Genomic DNA, 19,891 nt, shown 5'->3' with positions numbered 1-19,891 from the left:
AAGTGTTTATATCCAGTCAGTCAACAAGCATTTATGAAGCACTTACTATATACTAACACTGAGAATACAAAAAAAGGCAAAATCAATCCTAATAATAATATGAATAATTCCATATTGGGAAGCTTAATCAGAAAAGGAGTCTGGAATAAAGAATGGAGTATTTGGTTTAGCATCGAGAAGACCTACATTCAAGTTCCACTTCTTGAGATACATTGACTGTGTGACTGAACAAATCCCTTAAACTCTCAGTGTTCAAAAAAAGTTAAAGAGAAAGAGCCAGTTTTTATTGGTAGAGAAAATTCATTAGTGAGGAGTTCCCTACTCCAATGAAGTCACTGTCCTGATCAACTTTTTAAAGTGCTTTCTAAATGTGGAATTAAATGGGAAAATAGGTTCATTCCACAGGTGTGAGATTTTTAGTCCCTCATCGCTAATTGTCTTTTGGACATTGTGAATTGAATATCCTATAAGCATCTCAAAGTCAACATATGTAAGGCAGAACTCATCTTTAAAAAAAATTTTTTCAGTCCACAAGCTTTTACTTTCTCTTTTTCCCATTTCTTTCCCAATGGAAAAGGAAAAAAACCTCATAACAAAAATGTGCATAGTCAAGCGTTTTAAAACTCCCACATTGGTTATGTTCAAAAAATGTGTCTTTCATTCTGCATATTGAGTCCATCACATCTCTGTTAAGAGTTGGGTAGCATGCTTCATCACTATTACTCTTGGATCATGATTGGTCATTGTGTCTATCAGAGATTCTAAGCCATTTAAAAGTTGTTCATTTTTAGGTTCTTATTAAGAACTTTGTTCTTCTGACTCTGCTCACTTCATTCTCTATGCATTCATATAAGTTTTCTAAGGTTTCCCAGAAACACTCTATTTAATTATTTCTTAAGGCATAATAGCATTATATTACATGCATATGCCACAATTTATTTAGCTATTCACCAGCAAAATACATCCTTCTGCTGCCAGGTCTTTGCCATCACAAAAAGAGCCATTATAAATAATTTTGTACGTATGGGACCTTTTCCTCTTTCTTTGCTCTCTTTGGGAGAATAGGCCTAACTGTATTAATACTCTGTCAAGGTGTTATGCACCTTTAGGGGAATAATTCCAAATTGTTTTTCAAAATGGCAAGATCAGTTCACAGATTCATTAATGGGCTTATATTCCCCCAGCTCTTCAAACATTTATCTTTTGTCATTTTGGGGTCAACTTTGTAAATCTTATGAGTGTGAAACAGTTCAAAGTTGCTCCAATTTACATTTCCCTATTATGAAACTTTTTTTATATAGCTATTGATAGCTTAGATTTTTTTCCCCCTTGAGAATTGCCTATTTATATTCTTTAATGATAAGTCATCAATTATGGAATTATGTTATTCCTATAAATTTGAATCAGTTCCTTATCTATCTTAGAAATTAGAATATTTTCAGATAAAATTATTGCTAAAATTCTTTCCTCCCGGGTACCTGTCTGTCTTATAATCTTAACTGCATTTTTTGTGCAAAGGGAAAAAAAAATTTTAGTTTGATGTAATCAATATTATCTATTTAATCTTCTGTGATCCTCTCTGTCCCTCATTTCACTGCAAATCCTTCCCCTATTCATAGATCTAAAAGGGTAATTGTTTCTCTTCTAATTTGTTTATGATATGATTTTTCATATCTGCTATATATCCATTTGGAGCTTTCAAAGCAAAAATTAATATGCTTATAACTACACTGGTCCCACCTCAACTTTTAGAATATTCCTCAATTGCTGTAGCTTCAGTATATGGTATGAGATGATGTTCTAAACCTAATTTCTGCTGGACTCTTTTAAGGTTTGCTATAAATTTTTGTCCAGTCATTAATCCAGAACTCATGATCTTTCTCCCCAGATCTTCCTCTATTCTTGACCTTTCTATAACTGTCCAGGGTACCACTCTCCTACCAGTCACTCAGACTTGCAACCTCAGTCTTAGCTCCCCACTCTTATTCACCCTAAGTATCCAATCTATTGTAACAATAATAGCTAACAGTTGGGGGCAGCTGGGTAGCTCAATGAATTGAGAGCCAGGCCTAGAGATGGGAGGTTCTGGGTTCAAATGTGGCCTCAGATACTTCCCAGCGGTGTGACCCTGGACAAGTCACTTAACCCCCATTGCCTACCCTTACCACTCTTCTGCCTTGGAACTGAAATAATAGCACATGTACTAAAATCAGAAGAGTGAACTGGGTTTTGGGAAGGCCACCCAAGCACTGGGCTGGCAGAGCCAGACTCTGAAATGACACACAAACACTCACTTAGATATATATAAAAGGTGTTTAATTTAACAAGGAAAAGGTAAAAGGTAATTGGATAACTTAAACCAAAGGTTTCCATCTAAACCCCACAAGATCTAAATGTCCTGTTGCCAGGAGTCTCCATGGATTTTTCCCTACACGGAGCTCAACTATCTATCTAGAGTCCCAGACTCTAATATAAATATCCTATGCTAATCCAAAACAACCCCCCTTTTGGTGGTAATGGAGGTAGTTAAGCAGCTAGACAGGACAAGGCCCTAGAAGTGGTTTTGAATCCAAAAAGATCCCAACCAGATTCCCACAGACAGATGACTCAGCTGTCCAGGATCACACAGGAAGCTCAATAGATGGTTCAATAGATGGTTCAATGGTTCAAACAGGGAAGCAGGTAAGATGGAGAACTTCAGATATACCAAAGCTAGCAAAGGAAGGTATCTAGTCTTCTCTTCAGGTAAAGAGAGAATAAATTCTCCAGCATAAGCTAACTGACTCTATCCAGTAGAATTCTAGAATTTCTTTTCTCTTTTTTCCCATGCCTTTGACCTCTGCACACACATATAACTTTACTTATAACAGTACCAATACACAGTATTGATTCTAAGACAGAAGGCAATGGGTTTTTTTTTAATTTAATAATAACTGACAGTTAAAGTTTACAAACTTCTTTATAAATATTATCTCATTTTATCATTACAACAATCTTCTGAGGTATGTTTTTCAAATCTATTTTACTACCTAGTAAACATTCTTAATGAACTACTATCAGCATATCTATTCATAAAACTTTAATGACTTCCTATTGCCTCCTGAATAAAGTATAAAGTCCTAATTCTGGCATTCAGGGTCTTCTACAATTTGGCTCTGACCTACAGGACTGACCTTTTCCTATTCTCTTTCACATATATTCTAATTAAAGTGGACTACTCTCCAATCCTAATCCTTATCCTGCCCTTTCTTATTTCTGTAGCTTTGTTCATACTATCTCCCAAACCTAGGATTGATCCCAACTTAATTTCCCTCTGTTGAACTTCCTGCCTTCCTTCAAAACTCAATTTACATGCAATTTGTAGCTTACCCTGATGCCACACCACACCACAAAATGAAAGTCATTTCATATTTAAAAGAGAGGGAGGGAGGGGGAGAGAGAGAGAGAGAGAGAGAGAGAGAGAGAGAGAGAGAGAGAGAGAGAGACATATCAAGGTTATTTCACTTGTCCAAGATCACAAAGGCAGGATTTGAACTCAGGTCTTTCTGAGTCTATCCAATGCACTCCATCTAATACACTACCTAGCTACCTGAAGTTTTTAGTATTATCTTTTCTACTTTTGTTACATCTTTGGCATTTGTCCCCTTTTCTCTACTTATACAACAACTACTCTTATATAAGTCCTTATCTTATGTGTCCCGTTCAAATTTCTTACCCCACCTTCATGCCTATCACTATGTGTCCCATGTTTAAAATCCTCTCCTTCCTTACTTCCACCCCTCACCTTCCCTGGCTTCCTTCAAGATGCTTCTCAAATTCCTTTTTCTACATAAGGTTTTTTCTTACCCCATCTCTATTCCTTCTAGTGCCTTACCTCTGGGATTACCTTCCATATGCTTTGTATATATGTACATAGGTATTTATTTATTGTCTCTCTCATTAGAATGTGAACTCCTTGAGAGTAGACATGTTGTTTGTGTCTCTCATTTTATTCCCAGGCTTTAGCACAGGGACTTATGAAAAGCTTAATAAATGCTTGTTGACTGGTTAATCTGGAAGATAAATTCTAGTCTAGCTATTTCTGAACACTAAGTTATTTCAAAAAGAGAAAGAATAGGGATGATGGGGGGAAGGTAAAAGAAAATTAAGAGTGCAGAGAAGTGAGGTTAGGAGACAGTCTCCTAAGCTCTCTATCAGAAAAGTAATTGCTTTTCCACCACTGGCAACCACAGGCTGGAGAATTCTTCAACCACAGTCTCAGAGGTTTGTCTAGTCACGCTCTGTCTTCCTCTCTTCACTCTCTGACTTCTCCATCAGCAGCCCCTGCTGCTCTCTCCAGGCCCCATCCTCCCTTCACCTAACTCTCACCCTTGTGTGTCCCAAGCCTGATAATGGAGTCAAGACACCATCAGAAGAACCTCCAAAGGCACAAATATGGTATAAGTATTCATTAGGGATGCAATATTTAATTATGGAGGATTTTCAGGAATTAAAGAGAAATTGTGATAGAATAACCCAGGAACCTGGATGATATGGGAAAAAGTTAAAGATTTATGTATATTGGTGGTGGAGCAAGCATAATGGCCTTCCCTCTAGCTCATTCTGGGATCCATCACCAGAGTCCCTCTGGATGGCCAACCTTCTTTTTCAACATCTCTAAATCCAGCTTCCTGCACTGGAACTTTGGAGGGAGAAATGAAGAAATAAGGAAGTGCAGACTCTAAGATGGGGCTGGCCACAGGAGTAAAAGCTATAGTCTAATAATTAGGAGACATTAGGAAATCAGGAGAGCCTGGACATAGGAGAAACCACTGAGAAGAAAAGAAGGGAGAAAGGAAATGAAGCTCAGTTTTGAAACTTAGCTTGAATCTGACTAACCATGTGACTTTCAGTAGAGAATATCATAAAGGAAAGACTTGGTAATCAAGGATTGGGACTATGGGCACTGGTAGCTTTGGGTTATTAAACCCCTATGTAAATATATCTCTATGAATGAAATCTAAATGCAGAAGAGACTATTGTGGACTATATCCATATCTAGATATGGGCAAGGAAGGATGAGTTCTGAGGTAGGTGAACTGGGCACACTTGACATCCACAGGAAGATACCTGGAGATTCAATTCAATTCAACAAGTATTAAATGCTACTCTGTGTCAGGTTTTATGTTAGGTGCTAAGATACAGAAACAAAAGTGAAAGGAGGTGGAGATAATTTAGATGATCTTTGAAAGTTGATTCTAAGAGGCATAGGTGAGGTGGGATGACCTTCTGGGTTTAGAAGTATGGAGGCAGAAGATGGAAGTGGACCAATTTAATTAGAACATGGAGTGCATGAGAGAAAGTAAGGACCAATCTCTGTAGTGTCTTAAGTGGATTTGCAGGATCAAGAAAGGCTTCCTAAAGGAGATGGTCTTTTGTTTAAATTTAATGACTGAGTAGACCCTACCTAATAGAGAGAGTTGAATGGACTGAATGAATTCAGATATCCCAGAGAGACAGTGGGATAGGAATGGTGTTGAAGACACACATGACTATGAGAAGACTCCACATGCCTGGAAGAGTAAGAGGAGCTAAAGTTTTCACAGTGTATCTAGGGGGACTCTCCATGTTCCCTGACATGTTCCATCCTTTTCTCCACAGGCTGTGCCTTCCTTACATATTGCGCCCGGGACTCAGCCCTTAAAGCCCAAAGTGCACTGCATGAGCAGAAGACCCTGCCAGGGGTAAGTCATAAATCTTTTGAGGGTTGGAGAGGAAAGCAGAATGTCAAAGGGGCAATTAAATCAGAGTAGGCATGTCCCCATTTTTACACCCTGGGAAAAGATGATGTGTGAGCCCTGAAAAGGCTCAGGACTTGTTCTGAGTCAAGCCAGAGATTGGAGGCAGGATAATGGGGCAGGATAAGTAGGTCCCTTCCCTTGAGAGACCTGAGGTTAGTATGTGTTCTTGGCTTTCTTTCTCCAGATCAGGAGTTCTTTACCATTTTTGTTTTATGAACCCTTTTGACAGTCTGATGAAGCCTGTAGACCCCTTCTCAGAATAACAAATGCATATAATAAAATGTATAGGATTACAAAGGAAACCAATTATCTGAAATAGTATAAAAATATTTTTGACAGTGCATTCACCCCAGATTAGAAAATCTTATACCAGAGGCATTTTAACCCTAGTAACCTAAATGTCATATATCCATAATTCAGTCCCCACCCATCTGGCCAAAACAAACTACATGCTGGTATCCTAGTGACAGAGCAGCAACTGGGGGGGAAAGAGGTGTGGAATGAACAGATGAAGGTTGAGATTTGTCCACCTTGGCTTGGTTTGGAGTTTGAGAGTGGGAAGGAGGTGGGACCTTTGGAATCCTAGGGTTCAGGTTCCAGTATGTGATGTTGTCTTGAGAGAGAATTTTGGACATAGCCTAATGTAAGAACTTGTTTCTTATGGATAAGCACATTTATTGTAATTTAATCCATATTTATAACCAAAAAAATTAATTGTTTTCCTAAGGAACATGTTAATAGAGTAATAGAAGAAAGTTTCTGGAGTGAGTTGTCTACTGCAAAAGAAATATTTTATCTTTTCCAATAAAGGACATGGATTGATATTGTATCTTCATTTGAAAGCATTTTATAACATGTTCAAGTAAAAAAATAAACAGTTAAAAACAAAGAGTCAGGGGGCAGCTGGGTAGCCCAGTGGATTGAGAACCAGGCCTAGAGACAGGAGGTCCTAGGTTCAAATCTGATCTCAGACACTTCCCAGCTGTGTGACCCTGGGCAAGTCACTTGACCCCCATTGCCTACCCTTACCACTCTTCTGCCTTGGAGCCAATTGACTCCAAGACAGAAGGTAAGGGTTTAATTAAAAAAAAAAAAAAGAGTCATTTTGGAGTAGGTGCGAAGATTTGAAGATATTTTTGGAGCCTTAGCCTTTTCTCAGAGGAGAACTTAGAACAGGTTGAGGGCACCCTAGATACATCTGTTGTCATCTCATCACAATTTCCTTCTTTCAATGAAAGTGACTGAAAATGTCCTTTTGCCATGACAAAAAAATGATGGATGCCATCTCTGTGAGAGGCACTACTTGTATGCTTTATTGGTGGCTGGTCCTGATTTGGCCAATGGTTGAACAAATATTAAGCAAAATTTCCTTCATCACAAAGTTGGGTCTCCCCTCTTTGGAAGTCAGGAAACTACTGCTGACTAAAGATGACTGGAAAGAAGCATCATGGAATCACAGATTTGGAACTGGGAGGTACCTTAGGGTCACCTAGGCTTCCAAATTCTTCATTTGAAAGATTAAGAAACTGAAGACCAGAGCATTAAAGTGAATAACCTATAGTCATGCACCTAAGAAGTGGCAGATGATCAGAGACCATCATATTATAGCTGAAGAAACTAGATTTGAATTCAGGTCCTCCTGACTCCAAATCCCACATTATTTCTATTGTACTAGGATAGGTGTTGAGAACTAAAAATTCTAGGACAAGAACACTCTCTTTAAGTAGGAATGGTAATAGAATATCAGACTCCAGGAAGTCTGGCTTTATCTCCATGAGCCATTCATGTGCCAGAATTGATAAGTCTAGGTCCATGAATTTATATTCCTATCTTCTCCCTAATATGTTCCTTCTCCCCAGTGGATAATGGTTTTCCTCCAGGTTGAACTTTATCATTTGCTTTTTTTGTTTGCTTGTTTATTGTGTCCCCTCCCCAGCCATGGGCTAGACATGGATGGGGAATCCAGAAGAGAAGGTATGATCCAGGTCATTGGGGGGGAAGGGGGAGTGCTTATAATATTGTCAAAAAGACAAAACATACATATAACAACAGTAGAATTTACTGAAATATCACATCCTATTTTTGACACTGAGTGAGCCACTTCACTTCTTGGCCTCAGTTTCCTCATCTATAAAATAAAAAAGTTGGACTAGATTACCTCTAACTTTTATACTACTTCAAGTTGATGATCCTATGATCATTCCACAATCTGAACAGTAATAGTGTAAGTAGTCAGAACAAGAATGGATCCATATAAACTAGAGTGGATGTAGACCTTGAAGGATGAATAGGACCTAGAGAGGAAGGAGTATAAGGAAAGGGCATTCCAAGTAAAGCAAGCAACTTGAATCAAGATGCAGTGATGAGATGCTCATGAGGATATAATGAATAAATTAGCCAGACTGGAATGAAAGATGTATAAAAGAAAATGTAGGAAATAAGGTTTGAAAGCTATTAAAATTCTGGAATGTCAGAGATAAAAGGGACCTTAGAGAGGATCCAATCTAAGCTTCCAGTTTTAAAATGAAGAAACTAAGATTCAGAGAAATGAAATATTTTTAATAAATTTAATCTTAACTTCTTTCTGTTAGTTTATTACTCCCAATGTTTTTGGAGGCCTAGAATGCCAGGCTAAAAACTTGGACTTTGTTTAAAAAAAAAAAAAAGAAACAAGGATCTAGAAACAGTCTTTATTATAGGAGTGATCCGATCAGATCTATACATAAAGAAGAAAGTGATTCTTACAGCTTGTGGAGGGCAAAAGGAGGTCCAAGCCAAATGATGCTCAGGATCATCCCTGGCTCTGACCCTGATACCACCCTAGAATCACAGATTCAGAGCAAGAAGGAATTTTAGAGGTCATATAGTCCAACTTCCTCATTTTGGAGATAAGATAAAGGAAACTCAGAGAGGGGAAGGGTCTCGTCCAAGGCCATACAAATAGCAAAGTGAAGAATCAGGATTCAAACCCAGGTCCTCTTGACTCCATATCCAAAGGTCTTTCCACTGTAACATGACTAAAACCTAAAGAGGACACATGATGATACTGGGCATGAACTATAAGGTTCTTTCCATCCACAGAGACCCTGAGGGGTTTGTTCTGCCTGGGCTGCAGGAACTCTAATGATCAGTAGTGCAACAAAGACCCCATGGATTCAGGGTTAGGAAGGGATATCCAATACAAAGGAACTCCTCTCTTTGAGTGAGGGTGTAGGTAGAGGGGGCAAGTCCAGTAGTGAGAACTAAACTTCTTTTAAGATTCCTCACCCCTATCCATTGTGTCAAGAACTTGATCTTTGGCCAGAAGTAGTTCCTTCTCTATTCTGGAGCTCCAAGGAAATAGATCATACATACAAAGCAATTAAGGTGGGATTTGGGGACAACCTGTCATGCTGGAATGAAAAGAGCCAAGGACTTAGAACTCAAGACCTGAGGCTGAGACTTAATTCTGCCTCAACTAGCTATATAACCTTAAGAAAGTAACGACTCAATTTCCTAACCTAGGACTTAGATGAATTCTCAGGTATCTAAGGTGTCTTCCAATTCTAATATTCTATGATTTGGGGGAGTAAAGGAGGAGGGATTAACTGGGTAGATGTCTCTTAACGTCTCCTGTCTTAGAGACCATAGATAAAATATGTCAGCACTGTCAAAGCCCAAGAACTGAGAGGTTCCCAGTTAGAATTTTGACCTTAGTGTCTATAGCTTCATTGAATCCCTCCTATCTACCAAATTAGATTCAAAGCTCTTAAAACCTGGAGTTTATCATGGCACTTTTTCACTATTTACCAAGAGACTTGGGCCTGGACCTGAATATAACAGAAGTTCTTTTCCTTTGTGTGTAGAGAAGTCTGGGGCCCAAACTCTGTCTCAGAAACACAAGGAAACACAGAGTCCAGCTGTGTCTACCTTAAAAGACACCATATCACCAATGAGGCTATTCAGGCCTGAAGACCCCTGATCTTCAGGGCCCAAATGTAGCATTGATTCCCTCTGGGCTCCACACTACTTGGATTTATCTGGGTTTCAACTTTCCAAGCTTAACAAAGTGAAAATAAATATTTAATTATTCTCCTAAATAAAAATCAATGGCTCTGCCAGCCTGCAGAGTAAATGGTGTAGACTATCAATCTTTCCCAATCTTGGCCAGAGAGAAGTGATGGGAACAGACAGGAGCTATACCAAGCCATGCCCTAGGAAATCTAGAATTAAACATGGACAAGGGGAAGGAGGAAGGAAGGAAGAAAGAAGCTGGTCCTTGAGAATTCCCCTAAGCCAAGGCTTTTCTCTGGCTATTGTCACTGCAAATCCTTTGTAACACCTTTTAGATCTGACTTCTGCTCACCTGAAAGATGACATCCTGAACTACCTCCATTTCTTGCAGAGTTTGACCATATTGAAGTTACATTAGGGTAGTGGGAGAAAAAAGATGAGTGTACATAAGGAATGTGTATTGGTTGTGTGGGACAAGGGATATAAATAATCTTGTGTGTAAACATGTTGATGGAGAGAACAAGAAAGTCCTAAGTAAAGGTAAGGGAATGACTGGAGTATACAGATGCCTATCTATATTGCAAGGAATTAAATTTAGGGGTTTGACTAAATGTATGAGAATTCTAAAATAATATGGTGGTCACCAATTTAAAATATTATAGCTCAAGTCAAAATGACTTTTAGTAGCTTTTATTTACAAAGAAGTGGAAAGAGTGAAATAGAGAAATGTAAAAAGAGAGTAGAGAAGATGTCTAGCCTATCACACTAAATATTGCTCCGGCTCAGCCCGGCAGAGCTTGTTAACCTTGATTAGAGGATCCAGTGTTCCACCTCCTCCAAGAGGGGAAGGCCTCTCCAGAACTAATCTCTCCAGAAGCTAGGAAAGGAAGACCAGCTACTCACTCACTCAAGAACCAGTCCAAGAGCCAAGGTCCCAAGTTGAAGCTGATGTCCAAGTCCAAAGTCACCTCCAAGAGTAGTATGAGCCTCCCAATGGTTTCATAGTAGTGCATCTTTGATAAAGGAGCAGCAGGCCAGTTATTGGTGTCCACTGAATCCCTTCTTTACACCAGGGCCCCCTTTCTGAGCTTGAATCAGTCCCTCCCCACCAGTCAGGGACAAAAGAATTTCCTCTCTTCCCATGTCACCCCTTTGCTTTCTCTATCCAGCTTTGAGTTAGAGATAAATTTGGCCCATTCAGCTATCCTAGTTAGGGGAAGCCTGTTTATTGGCTCTTCCTAATTGACATAGTTGCTGATGCTTAAAGATGGAGCTTCTAGAGCATGGAGACCCACAGTTCCCAGAGAAATTGAATACAGGTGGGCCCTTTCCTTTTTATTCTTGGGGCCACACATGTATTACTCATGATGATAGTCAGTGACACAGAACATCAGGTCAAACAGTGCCTCATATGACCTGGGTCAAATTTAGGAAAGTATAGAGTTTGTTGGGGCCAAGCCCTTATCAGAAATAGCCTAGGGACCTGTAAAAAAAGCTAATTTAAAATATAGGTTGTCCATACTTCCAACTAAGGTGAATATCACAATGCCATTATTCAACTCATTGTCTGGGGAGAAAGGCAAGGGGTCAAGGAAACACTCCCATGGGTTTTATCTTCTAGTCCCACTGACCTAAGAACCTCAAAAGTTTGAGCTTATACTACCTATCATATCACCAAGATATTTCTATCTGAACAACATATTTCTGTAGTGTCTTTGACATAGAAGCTTCATCCACGGTAGTGATACCAATTCAAGTTAATAATGGTTATCACTTGGGATCCTATGGGTATCCTTCAATCTGGCTTCTGTCCATGAGAAAGATGGCAGATTAAAATGTTGATGTGGTCTTTGGCTGCATGAGGAAAGGCATCATGTCCAGGACTAGGGAGGTGATAGTCCTCTTGTACTCTCCCTGGTTAGACCTCATCTGCAGCATCATATTTACTTCCAGGTGTCACATTTTAGGAAATTGGAAAGTACCGAGGAAAAGCAGGCAAGACGGTGAAAGTCCTCAAGATCATATCAAAGGAGATCATATAAAGGAACTAAAAGGGCAGCTGGGTAGCTCAGTGGATTGAGAGCCAGGCCTAGAGACGGGAGGTCCTAGGTTCAAATCCGGCCTCAGACACTTCCCAGCTGTGTGACCCTGGGCAAGTCACTTGACCCCCATTGCCTACCCTTACCACTCTTCCACCTATAAGTCAATACACAGAAGTTAAGGGTTTAAAATAAAAAAAAAATTAAAAAAAAAAAATAAAGGAACTAAAAAATTTTAGCTTGAAAGGGAGAAGTCTTAGGGGGCATGTAGGTGGCACAGTGGATTGAGAGTCAGGCCTAGAGATGAGAGGTCCTGAGTTCAAATGTGACCCTAGATGCTCCCTAGCTATATGATCCTGGGCAAGTCACTTAACCCCCATAACCTACTCTTACTGCTTTTCTGCCTTGGAACCAATATTGATTCTAAAATGGAAGGTAAGGGTTTAAAAAAAAAGACTTGGTTGGGTAGGGAAGGTAACTCAATAGTTGTCGTAAGTCTTTGAGTGGAAAGAGGATTAGACTTGTTCCTCCTGGTCCCAGAAAACACAACCAGGAGCAGTGAGCAGAAGTTGTAAAGTGTTAAATTTAGGCTTTATGTATGGAAAAACTTCCTAACCCTTGAATTCTCATAAAGTAGAATGGGCCAGGGGCAACTAGGTAGCACAATGGATCCAGGAAGGCCTGAGCAGAAATCTGGCCTCAGACACTTCTTAGCTGTGTGGCCACTGGCAAGTCACTTAACCCCTTTTTCTAGCCCTTGTTATCTTGTCTTAGAACTGATACTAAGCCAGAAAATAAAGATTTTTTTAAAAGGTGGAATGGGCTGCTTCAAAATGTCACCAGTTCCTTTGAATAATGACTAAATAACTACTTGTAGAGAGAATTTCAGTCTGGATTGGGCCAGAGGGCCACTGAACTCACTCTCTGCTCTTTGATTCTGCCTTACTGAAGACCTGCTCTGAAGGGAAGATAAGAAGGAAAAGAAAGATCTTTAGAAGCTATAGTTTGGTTGGAAAGAGAAGACATGGATGAAGTTAGTAGAGAACTACATAAGGCGATATATATTGTGTCATGACCTGAGTACTCTAGGATGAGAAAGAAGAAGATGGAGTAGGGAAGAGCTTTTAGTAGATGTGAAACTTGAGCTAAATGTTGAAGGGCTTGAGTGAGTAAAAAGGAGGGAGAAATGTATTTCAGGTGGGGAAAACAGCAAAGGCAGAAAACTAGTAATTAAGCATGATGTGTTCATGGACAAATGAAATGATCAGCTTTCTGGAAGTGCAGATTATCTTTTAGGGAATAATGGGAGATCAGACTGGATTTGTAAATTAGAACCAAATTGTAAAGAGCCTTGAAAGTCAGGCCAAGTCAAAGTAGATTCTTAAATATTAAACTTAAGCATTCTAAACTTTTCTTCTTTCATCCTATAAACTTTTCTGATACTCTTTTCATTCCCTTCTGTCTTAGAAGATAAGGTGGTTATTCTCAAAAGCTGATCATTCTCAAAGCTAACCATCTCCCTAATGCCTGTGATCTGATCCTCTCATCTCCTCCATAACCTTGCTCCAATAATCATTCCCTCTACCTCATGCATCATCATTTCTTCTTCTTTACTGGTTCCTTCCCTTCAGTCTGCAAACATGGTCTGACCTCCACCAGCCTTAAAAAATGAAAACAAAAAAATTTTTCATTGACTCTACCTCCCCCAATTTATGATTCTATCTCTCTTCCCTTTCACTGTCAAAACTTACAGAAAAAAAAATACTTTCTTCATATCCTCTCTGCTCAGTCATTTCTCAACCCTCTGGAATCTTATTTCTATCCCTAGATGTCTCCAAGGTAAACAAAACCAATCACTTTTGTGTCATTGAAGTATCTGACACTTTGGACCACTCCCATCCCTACTCCTTGATATTCTCCCCTGACTTCTAATGGCATTGCACTCTCAGGGTTCTCCTCAAATTTCTCTGATGACTCTGTCTCTGTCTCCTGCTCTTAAAAGGTGAATGCTCTAAAGGATATCCTTAAATCCTCTCCTCTTTTTTTCTGTGATCTTTGTCCTTCTGCTCAGACCTACTTCCATGCTTTCATTGATCATTTGTATACAGATGAATTCTAGATATTTATTCCAAACATCTCCTTAGAGGTTCAATAACAGAGTTCAAACTTCTACTTAGCCCTCTCTACTTGGATAGCTTGTTGGCACCTCAAACCTAACATATCTAAAATAGATCTCATTATTTTTCTGTCCTAATCTATTGATAAGACTACTCTCCTCTCAAGCATCTCATATTTATAACCTTGGAATCACCTTTGATTCTTCTCTCTTCCTTGGCCTACACATCTATCTTATCAATCATATCATTTCTACCAACCCAATATCTCTCTCCACAATTCCCTCTAAAATAGTGAATTCCAAGTCAGAGGAGGTCTTAGAATCATGTAGTACAACCTCCTACCTAATGCCGAATCCATTCTAAAGCATTCCTTGACAGGAAGCTCTTCTTGAACACTTTCATTTATGGGAAGCTTATTACTTTACAAGGTATCCTAATTCCTTAATGTGGACATTAGAAAATGTGTTTGTGTGTGTATGTGTCAATTTGTGTGTAAGAGAGAATATCTAGATTTTCTCCTTGCTTTCCCACCCACCTTTCTGAGTCTTCCTTTCTTTAAGTATGGAAACCCTGGGAATTGTCCGTCTTATCAGCAATTTCCCATTCATGGGACTTTTGGCTAGGCTATAGAGGAGTTAATTGGCTGCTTGGGGTGCTTTCTTTGAGAAAGGGATGAAGATAGAGAAAGAAGCCAGCAAAGCAAAGCTCTGGAAAACACTGATGGGGAGTTTAACCAGCTCTTAATGAAGTGAGGATGCCTGCCAGGAAGAAATCGTTTAAAAAGTAAAATGAAATCGAAGAGCATCTGTACTGAATGGCAGGTCATAATAATAATTCATGTTTATATAGCACTTTATGATTGCAAAGCACTATACATACATTATCTCATTTGATTTTCACAACAACCCTGTGAGAAGAGTGCAATTATTACTACCCCCATCTTAAAGATGAAGTTCAAAGAGATGGAATGGCTTGTCCTACCTAATGAATAGCAAAGCTCAGAGTCAAACCTAGATCTCTAGTGTACTAGAACTATCACTCTACATTAGGATCTTTGCCATGCCAGGAATATGATGAAACCATTTTTTTTTTCATCAAGTTCACCAGGGATTTCTGGTGAATGATGGAAATGGAATGATTAAGTTTAGCAACCCCGATGATTCCTCCCACGCATCTTACACCCTGACTTGCTGTGATTTATCAGATGCTATTTCAAAACCATGTAAGTATTGGGGATTCCAAATGACCATTTTGTTCATCTCACCAGTGTCCATTTGTGTACTTGAGGCTTTTATGGAAAACCCTATGGGTTTCTATATGTTGATCACACTTTCCTAACAATGCAGAGACCCAGGGTTAAGGGGGCTGAAATGGACTCAAATTCACTAAACAACCCAGGGAGCTAAGACTATTAGATTTAGTGTTCAGCAAAGCATTAGGCCATCTCCCAAGCTGTTTAATAATATAAAGGCATTTGGGCTAGGTGGAAGCACAAGTAGGCAGATTTGAAACTAGTTGAATAGCCATCCCTGAAAGAGTAATCATTAATGGGTCAACGTCAACTTGAAAGCAAATCCTAGTGGAATGCTTCAGAGATCTGTCCGTGATTCTTCATTAGATCAAACCCAAAGGAAGGGAGTGAGGTCAGGATCATAGACAGCCTCATTCATATCAGTGACTTGGGTAAAGAAAGGAAATATGCAATTATTAAGTGTTATTTATATGTTAAGACATTGTACTGAGTGCTTTAAAAATATCTCATTTGATTGTCTCAACAACTCTGTGAAGAAGGTATTAATACTATCCCCATTTTACAGTTGAGGAAACTGAGGCGGACAAAGGTTAAGTGATTTGCCCAGTTACATAGCTAAAATGCTAAGGCCAAATTTGAACTCCAGCATTCCCAACTGCAAGCCTAGAACTGTAACCACTGTGCCAACTAGCTGCCTCAAATTTTCAGATGTCAGGAAAATAGGTAGAATTATCTAACATATTAGAATTAGAATTCAAAGATAAGAGACCAAATCAAATAAATGATATTTAATAAGGACAAATGTAAAATTCTAAATTTAAAATAAAAAATTCAACTTCATAAACACACAGGATGTGGGGAGGAAGGAGGCAGGATAGATGGCATTTTCCTGGGAAAATGTCCTTGGACTTCATGATCTGAAAGCTCATTATGAGTCTACAGTGTGACATGACTTCCCCAAAAATTAATACAGTAATTGGGAGGCATCAAGTTCAGATTAAAAGAGTTAATAGTTCTACTATGCTCTACATTTAGAGGACAACATTTAGAGTACTATATTCAGTTCTGAGCTCCACATTTTAGGAAACATATAAGTAATATATATATATATATATATATATATATATAAAAGAATATGATCAGGTTGTTGAATGGATGAGTGAGCCTACCATATCTGAAGGAAATGAAAATATCTATCTAGCACAAGAGAAGGTATAGGAAAGGCTTAATAGATGTCATTGAGTTTTTAGAGATCTATCATGTGGAAGAAAGGTTCAACTTGCCCTGTTTGGACCCAGAACTTAAAACTAGGAGTAATTGATATAAGGAAAGACAGATATAGCCTTGATCCAAGGGAAAAAAAATCATTAATATCAAAGCTGTCCCAAAGTGGACTGGACTGCCATAGATGGTTGGGAGTTCTCCCTTAGTGGAGATCTTCGAACAAAGGTTATGTGATGTTGAGGATATTTTTAAAGGATTTTTTTTTCTTAGACATAGATTAAACTAGATGGCCTTTGAAGTTTCTTTTAACTCATGGAAGAAATAATATCAGAGTATTTAGAATGAAAAGGGAGCTTACAGATCACCTACTCCAACTCCCTATTTTTTAAATGGGAAAACTGAGAGTCTGACAAGTGGTTTGCCACAAAGTTACACAAAAAGTAAGTAGCAAATTTCATATTGAAGCGCCCTGACTCCTTTCCCACCAGTACTCTTTCCACTATTATATGACTTCATTTCCTCTTCTGGCCTGTTTTTTCCCTTGTTTATAATAAGAAAAAAGATTAAGGAGTTTTATATGTCCTATTTTAAGGTACTCATTCATTTCATGGTGCCTATTATTTTGTTTTCATTTTCTCATGTAATTGTGCTCCTTGCAATCTAAGTCAATGTTTCTCTAAGCATTGGGAGATGTTGGGACAGTCTACCGCAGTGGTTCCCAAATTTTTTTGGCCTACTGCCCCCTTTCCAGAAAAAAATAATACTTAGCCCCCTGGAAATTAATTTTTTTAATGTTAATAGCAATTAATAGGAAAGATAAATGCACCTGTGGCCATCACTGCCTTCCTGGATCACTGTAGCACCCACCAGGGGGCGGTAGCACCCACTTTGGGAATCACTGGTCTATCGTATATCAATAACTTTCCATAGGGAACAGGGTAGGGAATGTGGAGGGTGCCATTCTTTCTGTCCTCCTGCTTTTGAAAAGAGAATTGATAATGATAATAACTCTTTCATTTATATGTCAATCTGTGTGTTTAGGCCAGTGGAAAAAAGCACTGTATTTGGAGTCAAAGGACCTTGATTCAAATCTTGACTTTGCTACTAATTAATCTTATAGCATTAGACAGGTCACTTAACCCCCTTGGAACTTGTTTCCTCTACTGAAAAATAAGAAAATGTTAACTTGATGACTTCTAATGTCCCTTCCAACTATAATCTATGAATCTATGATTTCATTTGGTCTTGTGAACCACCCTCCAAGACGCAGCAAGGCACACTGGATAGAACAGCTGTAGTATATTAAAAACATGGGTTCAAGTCCTGTATCTAAGGCATATTGACTCTATGGTTACGAGCAAGTCAATTAACTTTTCACTGCACCCTGAACACTTTCTATGACTAGAAGTTAGAGATGAATTACTGAGCCGCATTTGTCAAGGGTGTCTCCATAACAAGTAGAGTCTTCCCTACACTGATGAAATCACAGATCCAGGTTAAAAAGAAACCACCCTCTAAATCAAAAAGGGAATTTTACAGATTAGGAAATTGAGTCTTTGAAAAGACAAGAAACTTTCCAAAGAACAAAATTTAACAACAAAATACATTAATTGCCTTGTATTGTAGCTGTAACAGATTAGATCCAAATCTCTGGCATGCTTCCCAGTGGGCTTGACATCAGGTACCACACCTCTCCAATTCCATTCATGATGCCAAGTCCACTAAGACATACAGTCAATTCAATTCAATGAACACCTGTAAAGCACACACTCTATGCAGAGAAGGTGATAGGCAATAAACCATATATAGATAGAGATAAATATATAGATAGGACTCAAAAATCTCCTCTCAAGAAATTTATAATCTAATAATGAGGGAAAAAAGTAGGACACCACTGATGCAGAGGGTTTGACTTCCTCACAATCATGGAGAGGTCAGAATATCCTCAAGTCATATTAGGAAGAAGATTCCATTTGCTTAGTGATTTCCACTAATGAGGAGATGACTTCAAAGACAATTCCTAAATCCCAGAGGCCTGAGTGACAAACCTATCCCTGTGGAAATTGGTCATCTCTTGTCCTGGCCACTCCTCAGTAAGAATCTCCCAGCCAGTCTCTAAGCATATGAAAATAGATTATAGGATTTAAAATTAGAAAGGATTTGACAGCTCATCTAGTACAACCCTTTCATTTTGCAGATGAGGAAACTTAGCTCCAGAGAAGTGAAATAAATTGCCTTTGGTCACACAGGTAGTAAATTGCAGAATCAATATTTTAACCCAAGACTCCTGACTACAAGACAAAAACTCTTTCTATTACTCAATCAACCATGAATCAGCCTTTTCTCTGTTCCTATTATATCCCCAGCTATGTATTATACCCTGCTCTGGGGAAAACAAAAAGAAGAAAATACAGTCACTGTCCACAAAGAGCTCAAAATCTAATTAAGTAAACAAAATTCCTACTAATATAATAAATAAAGAAGAATATAAGACAGAACAGAATTCAATTCAGATTTATTAATCCCATATGTTAAGTGCTAGAGGGGTTGTTAGGACTGAAGATAACCATAGCATAGGATGGCCATAGGAAGTTTCGTGGAAACTAACATTTTCTCTGGACCCTAAATAATGTATAGAACTTAGAAGTGTGAGAATAATTAGACTCCTGGATGAAGGGAATAGAATAAGCAAAGTCATAAAGGTGGACACGAGAATAGAATGAAGAGTACCTCACTGCAAGGAGGTAAGTCTAATTAGAGAAGAAGTTTTTTTCTAAAGGGAATAGATGAATTTGTGAATGGATAAACAGGTAGGACTTTGTGGAAAAGCCTGAATGCCAGGCAGAAGAGTTTAGACTTTCTCCAATAGATAATGAGAGATCCTAAAAAAAGTTCTCAAGTAGGGCAACTGACAAAGATAATTCAAATAAGCTCTAAGGTTATTATGAGCTGAATGATGCTTCCCTCTATGCTTTATTCACCAGGCCAACATTCCAAATAGTGAGGTTACCTGGTAAAATCCCTAACCACAAGACCTTTCTCCTCTATCTACTACTCTATATATAGTCTTTCCCCATTACTGGTAGAGCTAGGTAGGGCTTATGACTCCTCTGGTACATATAATGGGTAGGGGCTAGGTTATAGATCTTGGGTAAATAAAACTGAGTTGTCCCCTCCCACCCCCTAGTTCCTGATTTCTCTTGCCTGTAGAAAAAGTCTCTTAACCATAAAAGAAGAGGCTACCAGAAATGGTGAAACAATTACAAAAGTATTGCAATCTAAGCTGGGAGGCCCCAAATTTACCCTTCTAGTTGAGTAACACTACTTTCATTACTTTCCTCCCAGAGTTGTTGAAAGGAAAGCATTTTGTAAATCATATAAAGCTACATGTGCAATTATTCAAATTATTCATTGTAGTTATTGTTATTATCCCAATTCCATAATGATTAAGTTGTGATCTTAAAACATGTACTTAAATTCCCAGGG

General features: G+C 38.6%; 1 protein-coding gene across 47 annotated transcripts in view; it reads left to right on the top strand.

Annotated features, from left to right (window-relative positions):
- Nucleotides 1-19,891, top strand: part of CELF6 (CUGBP Elav-like family member 6) — a 90,302-nt gene that overhangs the window by 10,929 nt on the left and 59,482 nt on the right. For all 47 annotated transcript variants that reach the window (XM_044662719.1, XM_044662720.1, XM_044662718.1 and 44 more), the window contains one exon: nucleotides 5,641-5,723. In XM_044662719.1, the coding sequence (XP_044518654.1) occupies nucleotides 5,641-5,723 (83 nt within the window). The remainder of the gene's footprint in view (nucleotides 1-5,640; nucleotides 5,724-19,891) is intronic.

Source organism: Gracilinanus agilis, chromosome 2, assembly GCF_016433145.1.
Source record: "Gracilinanus agilis isolate LMUSP501 chromosome 2, AgileGrace, whole genome shotgun sequence".
Lineage (NCBI taxonomy): Eukaryota > Metazoa > Chordata > Mammalia > Didelphimorphia > Didelphidae > Gracilinanus > Gracilinanus agilis.
The sequence above is the reverse complement of the archived record's forward strand: the minus strand, read 5'-3'. Positions and strand labels throughout refer to the sequence as shown.